The sequence below is a fragment of the Nematolebias whitei genome, chromosome 20 (genome assembly GCF_014905685.2).
Source record: "Nematolebias whitei isolate Nwh7 chromosome 20, NemWhi1, whole genome shotgun sequence".
Classification (NCBI taxonomy): Eukaryota; Metazoa; Chordata; class Actinopteri; order Cyprinodontiformes; family Rivulidae; genus Nematolebias; species Nematolebias whitei.
Window position 1 is genome coordinate 39,523,022 of NC_056517.1, and position 7,938 is coordinate 39,530,959.

The following is a 7,938-nucleotide window of genomic DNA, read 5'->3' on the forward strand; positions in this document are numbered from 1 at the left end:
CCTATAGATCTCACGCTCCATTTTTCCCTCATTCGTGAACAAGACCCCAAGATACTTGAACTCCTCCACTTGGGGTAGGACCTCCTCCCTGACCCGGAGAGGGCACTCTACCCTTTTCCGGCTCAAGACCATGGCCTCGGATTTGGAGGAACTGATCCTCATCCCGGCCGCGTCGCACTCGGCTGCGAACCGCTCCAGTGAAAGTTGTAGATCTCGATCTGATGAAGCCAACAGGACCACATCATCTGCAAAAAGCAGAGAAGCAATCCTAAGGCCACCAAAACGGATCCCCTCAACACCTTGGCTGCGCCTAGAAATTCTGTCCATAAAAGTTATGAACAGAATCGGTGACAAAGGGCAACCTTGGTGGAGTCCAACTCTCACCGGGAACAAACAGAGTAATATTGTGTATGTTGTTCAGTGTCAGGAGGGTGATCAGTCTTACATCGGGGAAACTAAACAGCCACTGGCCAAAAGGATGGACCAGCACAGAAGATCAACATCATCAGGCCAGGACTCTGCGGTCTACACTCATCTCCAGGTCAGAGGTCACTCTTTCAAGGATGAAGATGTTCACATCCTGGACAGAGAGGAACGATGGTTTGAGAGAGGAGTAAAGGAGGCCATCTTTGTGAAAAGAAACCGTCCATCATTAAACAGGGGTGGAGCCTCCAGGTTCAACTGTCCCCCTCTTACAATGCTGTGATTGCTAGTATCACTCAGCCCTCTGTGAACAGTAAACAGCCATCAGGTGCTAATGATCCATTGTTAGGCTGATGGTCCTTCTTGAGCATGTGATCAGCTGGTTTTGGTTGTCAGCAGCAAAACTGGTTGATCCACTCTGAGAAGGTGCTATTTAAGAGACTGAGCTGAATACAGCACCTCAGACTGAGGAAGTCTCTCGGATGAGAGACGAAACGTTTCTACATTTTTTTGTTTTGTTTTGTTGAATGTCCAGAGGACCAGATTGAACTTTTTTAGATTTTTCTACCTGGATTATTGAGCAGCATCAGGACCTAAAGTTTAGAGTTTAAAACTGCCGGGAGGATTCAGGGATTAGGAGCATCTAGTTTGGTGAGCAGACGGTGGGCTACTGGGACGACGGGACTTTAATCACTTGAATACTCCTAATTACTGTTTTTAATAAATGTTCTGCTCTGCAGTGGAGTCGGGTCGGTACCAGACGAGCTCCAAACTCACACAGGAAGCAGGTGGGAAATATTTCGTCTTTATTCTTTGAAACACTGTAACGTTTGTTGAGCAGGTCATTTTTCTGCTCTGCTCTGAAACTGTGACGTGTTGTTGAATGCTAGAAGCAGAGGAGCGTCCAGAACCAGAACCACAGACTGAGGCGGTCAGACCCACAGAGGACCTTCAGGAGAATGACGGTGAAAACAACCAGAACACGTCTCCTCACAGAAATGTCCACTTTTCCTTAAGAAGTGTCCCCACATCATGAAGCTGCCACCACCGTGCTTCACTGTAGGGGCGGTGTTATCACGATGAGACGTGGTAGATTCGCCTCAGTCTCGATGTTTGGCTCAGCTGATCTTAGCTCCGTCTTCCACGAGTTAAAGTGAGAAATTCAACCTGTCCCGTTTTTGTTCTTTAACGTTTTTACCTTTTTTCATTAAAACCATCTTAAAAGCAAAATAAAGTCCAGAAGAACCCACCACTGGAGTCCACAAGCCGAGTCCATAGACACAAACTAAAATAATTAAACTTATATTCACGCACAAAATTCTGTTGAAGCCCCGCCCACTTTCTGTAAAACTAAAACTTGTTTTGCTCCGAACCAACAAGAGCTCATCTTTTGTACTGGTTGACTCAAACGCCTACAGGGCTCATTCTGCACCGATTAAACGTTTGATTTAATCAGCACGTTAACAGATTTGATCTGAAATAAAACTTTTACGTTTGTAAAAATTATAAAAATCTGTGTCGTGTGTGTGACAGGACGAACAGAGAAACAGGCTGAGGAGCTGAAAGAAAAAGGTAAAATCAGATTGACGCATCTTTATTGCTGTGAGGATGTTTATTTTATTTGATCTTCTCCTTCGTTCCCTCGTCTGCAGTAAAGAAGAAAAAAACAAAACTTATGAACAAGTTGGATAAAACCATTAAAGCAGAAATCGATGCAGCAGAGAAGCTTCGTAAAAAGGTTTGATCATCCCACAAATAAAACCTTTTATCCAGCCGGCTGTTTGTTTCCTCATGAACTGACTTCTCTCATCAGGGGAAGCTGGATGAGGCTCTGAAAGCGTTTGATTCCCTGGTGCGACAGTATCCGCTTAGCCCCCGCGCTCGCTATGGCAAAGCCCAGGTACATTACAGAACTGCTGAGTCACGGTGTTAAACTGCTGAGTCATAGCAAGTTGATCGACGGTACCGTGTTGCCAACAGGCAGAGGACGATGGGGCGGAGAAGCAGCGCAGCAACGACCTGCTGCAGCAAGCCATCAACACCTACGGAGAGGTCGCCGAGCTGCCCGATGTGACCTCTGACCTCCTGAGAGCTGCTCTGAAACGACGAGCTGAAAGGCAACAGTTCCTCGGTAACAAAACGGATTCTGACCTGAGTTCGCACATCCTGTACAAACCTGCAGTTTTAGTCTAAATGTATATAATGTCTAAAAGTGCTCTGAGACCTCACCCCTGTGGGATGCCACTTATGATAAACAGCAGGTTTATTATCAAAATGTGACGTTTAAATCTTTATAAAGATAAACATGAGTTATGAATGTTTAATGAAACAAAGTAGTCTGAGAACACACTCTTGTGGGACGCCACTTTTCATAAACAATAGGTTTATTTGTATGTGAAGTTTAAATCTTTATAAAGATAATTATGCATTACTAATGTTTAATAAAACAATGTGGTCTGACAACTTGTCCCTGTGGGATGCCACATCTAATAAACGACAGGTTTATTATCAGAATGTGAGGTTTAAATCTTAAAGATCTTTAGAAATCATTACTGTAAAACTACATCAAACAGCTTTTCTGTAGAATAACTTTTAGTTTGGGCTGTTTTCCTCTCAGGTCGAATGCGAGGGTCTCTGGCCACGCTGCAGAGACTCGTTCAGGTTTTTCCGGAAGACGTCGGCCTGAAGAACGACCTGGGCGTTGCCCACCTGTTGCTAGGCGACAACAAGGGCGCCAAGCGGGTCTTTGAAGAGGTGTGAGCTCGTCGGCTGGTTTAACGAACACAAACTGTGCCTTCGTGAGACGAGTCATGTTTTATGTTGAATATTTGTTCTGTCCTCTGATTGGCTGTCTGCCCCTTATGCCCTGCCCACTTCAGATACTGACCGTTGCCCCTGACAACGGCTTTGCTAAAGTTCACTACGGCTTCATCCTGAAGGCGGAAAACAAGATCTCAGAGAGCATACCGTACCTGAGGGTGGGTAAACAACAACGTTTGTGTGTTTGTTTACAGGAAGTCAGTTTTTAATGCATTTAAAATAAATTCAATTCAGTTTATTTATAAAGCACCAAATCACAACAAAGTTGTCTCAGGGACTTTACAGGAACATTCACATAAAAGCCAGTTAGTAAAGTTCTCTATCTAAGGAATCCAGCAGACAAGTTGAATCTTGGCTTCGTTGCAGTCTCCCATCCTGAGCAAGCACAGTGGAGACAGTGGGAAGAAAAACTCCCTTTAACAGGAAGAAACCTCCAGCAGAACCAGCTCAGGACAAGAGACCATCTGCTTTGACCGGCTGGTTGAGAGGACAGGAAGGAGAGACAGACGAACATAGAATGGTAGGTCCAGGTCCAGATTTAGGTCCAGGTCCAGATTTAGGTCCAGATATAGTTCCAGGTGTACCTGAAAGACAAAAACACATGTTAATGATAGAAAAAATAATTACAAATACAAAACAGGTTGAGCAGAGTAAGTAAAGACAGCAGCAGAGTGAAAAGTGTGGTCAGTTTGTCCTCCAGCAGTCTAAGCCTATAGCAGCAGAACTAAGGGACAGCTCAGGAAACCCAAGCCGACCCTAACTATAGGATTTAGCAAAAAGGAAAGTCTCAAGTCTAGTTTTAAAACTGAATAATGTGTCAGACTCACGGACAGGAACTGGAAGTTGGTTCCACAAGAGAGGAGCCTGAGAACTGAAAGATCTTCCTCCCATTCTGGTTTTGTAAATTCTAGGAACCACAAGTAAACCTGCAGTCTGAGAGTGAAGTGCTCTGTTAGGAAAATATGGAACAATAAGATCTGTAATATAAGATGGAGCTAGGTTGTTGAGAGCTTTGTAGGTTAGAAGTAAGATTTTTAATTCTATTCTGGATTTGACAGGGAGTCAATGGAGAGAAACTAAAACTGGAGAGAGATGATCTCTCCCAGTAACTCCAGTTAAGACTCTGGCAGCAGCATTTTGGATCAACTGAAGACGTTTTAAAGAAGTATTTGGACACCCAGATAATAAACCATTGCAATAGTCCAGTCTAGACGTGACAAATGCATGGACCAGTTTTTCTGCATCATCTTTAGATCAGATGTTTCTAATGTTAGTGATATTACGCAGGTGGAAGAAGGAGGTTCTAGTAACGTTTTTAATGTGGGGGATAAAAGACATGTCCTGATCAAAAATAACACCAAGATTTTTAACATTAGAGCTGGAGGACAGATTAATGCATCTAAGGAGGGAGAAAGACTGAAACATTCATTCCTAAGGTGCTCAGGTCCAAAAACCAAAACCTCAGTCTTGTCTGTTCAACAGGAGAAAATTAAGGGTCATCCAGGTTTTTATGTCTTTAAGACATGCTTGTAGTCTAAGTAGCTGATTGGATTCATTGGGTTTAATGGACAAATATAATTGTGTATCATCAGCATAACAATGAACATTTATCCCATGTTGTTTAATAACTTTACCTAATGGAAGAATATATAAAGTAAAGAGTATTGGTCCAAGCACTGAGCCCTGAGGAACCCCATGACTGACTTTGGTGTATGAAGAAGATTTAACAAGTGGCTTTTCAGATTTCCATTTTGAATGAGATAAATCAAATTTGTCTTTTATGTTTAATATTTTAAGCTTTTCACAAATTTCAAAAAAGCAAATTTTACTTTTGAAGTACAATTTCTGACATCTTCAGGAAGAAATTTGTCTTTTTAAAGAAGTATTTATGTTCCTTGTGCTCACATTGTTAAAATATCTAAATAAATATTTACAGTAATTTAGATGTCTGTAAATAATTTAGGAGGTTTTGTGAAGATTGTGTTTAAACCCGCGACACGCTGCAGTAACACGGCAGTGTTTGAAGTAAAGGTGTGAGAGTAGAAATACTTCCAGTATTTCTTCAGTCTGGTCTGATCTTCAGGAGGAGCTCCTGGTGACGCTCCGCAGAATAAAGCTGCTCTCCGCTCCGTGTCTCCGCAGGAAGGTCTGGAGTCCGGCGAGCCGGGGACGGACGACGGGCGGTTCTACTTCCACCTGGGTGACGCTCTGCAGAGAGTCGGAGACGACAGCGTGAGCGTCGACGGAGTGAAAAATGTTTTCTCACGATCAAAGACTCGGCTTCAAAACTTTACCTGTTAGGCTTTTATTCTGAAAGAACTGCAGATTCTACTGGACCAGAACCGCTCTGCTGTTCTGGGTTCTGACCACCAGGTGGTGATAAAGAGTTCATGAGCTCCAGAACCGTTTATTTAGTCCTGGTCAGTTCCAGGGTTTGGGAACATGTTGACCCTCCTGCTGCCCTCGGGTCAAACCGACCCACAGGGTCTTAATCCGGACCTGAGACCTGGGGGGTCGTTTGACCCCAGGGCAGCAGGAGGTTCTAACAGATCTGCGTCTTAAACTTAGTCTGAATTAGTCTCTTGAACAAAAACAGCTGCTTCCGTCGTGTCATCACTTTTTAACCAGGAACTGTGTCCGGCCCCGGACCCACCAGAACCTTCAGCATCAGAACCTTCAGCATCAGAACCTCAGCGGTTTTCTGTAGGACTTGATCAGTCTCTCTCGTGGTTGTCCTGACGGGCCCAGTGTGGGCTCTCTGGTCAGATCGATGGTTCTGTTCGAGCTGAAGTCAACACTGGCCCAAAGGCGCCGCTGAACAGAACCAAGACTGTGGTCCAGAATGTCAACAAAGACGAACTGGACTCAACCTTCAGGGGCAGTTTTTCAAACCCAGATCAGTTTTATGTCCTAAAACTGAACCGAAGCACGCGCGTCGTTGTTCTGAGGTTCTGGTGTGGGTCTGATGGGCCCGTGTTCTGTCCGGCAGGCGTATCACTGGTACGAGCTGGGCCACAGACGGGGACACTTCGCCTCAGTGTGGCAGAGGTCTCTGTACAACGTGGATGGACTGAAGGCTCAGCCCTGGTGGACGCCCAAAGAGACGGGATACTCGGACCTGGTGAAGGTTGGTTTTTGCACCGGCTCGTGTTCGGTCCGGCTCCATCGGGACCGGTTCTGATCCGGTGTGATGTGTTCAGATGCTGGAGAGGAACTGGAAGACCATCAGGGACGAGGCTCTGGCTGTGATGGACCGGGACAGTGGACACTTCGTCCCCGAAGAGGAGAACCTCAGAGAGAAAGGGGACTGGGGCCAGTACACGCTCTGGCAACAAGGTGAAGCCTCCGGGCCCAACAGAACCGAAGGTTTGGCCCATTTGGGTTGGTACTGATCTTTTTCTGTTTGTTCTCAGGGAGGAGGGTAGGGACGGCCTGTCAGGGGGTCCCAAAGACCTGCGCCCTCATAGACCGGTTCCCCGAGGCCACGGGCTGCAAGAGAGGACAGGTACAGGAACCAGAGTCCACTGAAAGCCCAAAACCTGGATGTTCTGTGAACTTTCATCATTTCAGACTGAAATGAGATGAGCTCACGTGAAAATCACTCTCCCTCCACTCCCTCCCGAGGGTTCTGTCGACCCCGCCCACATCAGAGATGTTTGGGTCTCTAAACTGACTGGAGGTCAGATTCAGGCCCACATGAACCTTAATGACCCTCAGGAGGGAGGGGAAGGAGCAGGACTTCTGTGAGTTCGGCTCATCACAGTTACAAACAGCTAAAGATGTCCAGATGAGCCTTCAGCTGTCTTAACGTTCTGATCCTGGTCTGGGTCCAGATAAAGTTCTCGGTGATGCAGCCAGGAACCCACGTGTGGCCCCACACTGGACCCACAAACTGCAGACTGAGGATCCACCTGGGCCTCGTGATCCCCAAACCGGGCTGCAGGATCCGCTGCACTAACCAGACCAGGTGAACCTGCTCAGTGTGCTGCTTTAGCTGTTAGTCGATAAAAGGTTCGGCTCGTCTGGGTTCTGTTAGGACTTGAAACATTCATGTCTCTTCAGTTCCTTCATAAACTTTCTTTAAAATCTGCTTCGGCTGCTGCTCTGCCTTTATCTTCCTATGCGGCTTTGGCTACTTTTAGCTACAGTTTTGCTACTTTTAGCTACTATCTGGCTAATTTTAGCTTTTAGTATAAATAGTTAAACTACTTATAGCTAGCCTTTAGATAGTTTTAGTCAGTTTTGATACTTTTCACTTTTATGTTTGCATTTAGCTTCTGGCTAGCCTTTTGCTGTTTTAGCTATAATTTTCTACTTGTATGTTTTTGTTAGTCTTCTGCTCCGTTCAGCTTTCAACTAGTGTTTGCTACTTTTAGCTTTAGGATAACATGTTGCTGCTTCTAGCCTGTGTATAGCTTTTAGCTACTGTTTGCCTAAATTTAGCTTTTAGATATCCTTTAGCTACATATACCTAGCCTTTGATAGTTTTAGCTTTTAGCTAGAATTTTGATACTTTTAGTTTTCTACTTTTAACTTGTTAGCCTTTTGCTGCTTTAGCTTATAGCTAGCCGTTTACTGGGGGGTTGGTTAGCTTAGCACCACGTTGGGGGTCTCCTTGAATAATGTTAGGTGAAACACTGGTTTGTAGCCTTTGTGTGAACGTTGATCCAGTACCTTTGTGTGAACGTTGATCCA

The 7,938-nt window shown here is 45.0% G+C and overlaps 1 protein-coding gene across 1 annotated transcript in view; it reads left to right on the top strand.

Annotated features, from left to right (window-relative positions):
* Positions 1-7,938, top strand: part of unm_hu7910 (un-named hu7910) — a 30,533-nt gene that overhangs the window by 21,818 nt on the left and 777 nt on the right. The window contains exons 12-24 of the mRNA XM_037694321.1: positions 1,164-1,211; positions 1,314-1,388; positions 1,957-1,995; positions 2,076-2,161; positions 2,237-2,323; positions 2,404-2,554; positions 3,041-3,177; positions 3,303-3,401; positions 5,386-5,475; positions 6,233-6,370; positions 6,444-6,579; positions 6,657-6,748; positions 7,077-7,210. Of these exons, the coding sequence (XP_037550249.1) occupies positions 1,164-1,211; positions 1,314-1,388; positions 1,957-1,995; positions 2,076-2,161; positions 2,237-2,323; positions 2,404-2,554; positions 3,041-3,177; positions 3,303-3,401; positions 5,386-5,475; positions 6,233-6,370; positions 6,444-6,579; positions 6,657-6,748; positions 7,077-7,210 (1,312 nt within the window). The remainder of the gene's footprint in view (positions 1-1,163; positions 1,212-1,313; positions 1,389-1,956; positions 1,996-2,075; positions 2,162-2,236; positions 2,324-2,403; positions 2,555-3,040; positions 3,178-3,302; positions 3,402-5,385; positions 5,476-6,232; positions 6,371-6,443; positions 6,580-6,656; positions 6,749-7,076; positions 7,211-7,938) is intronic.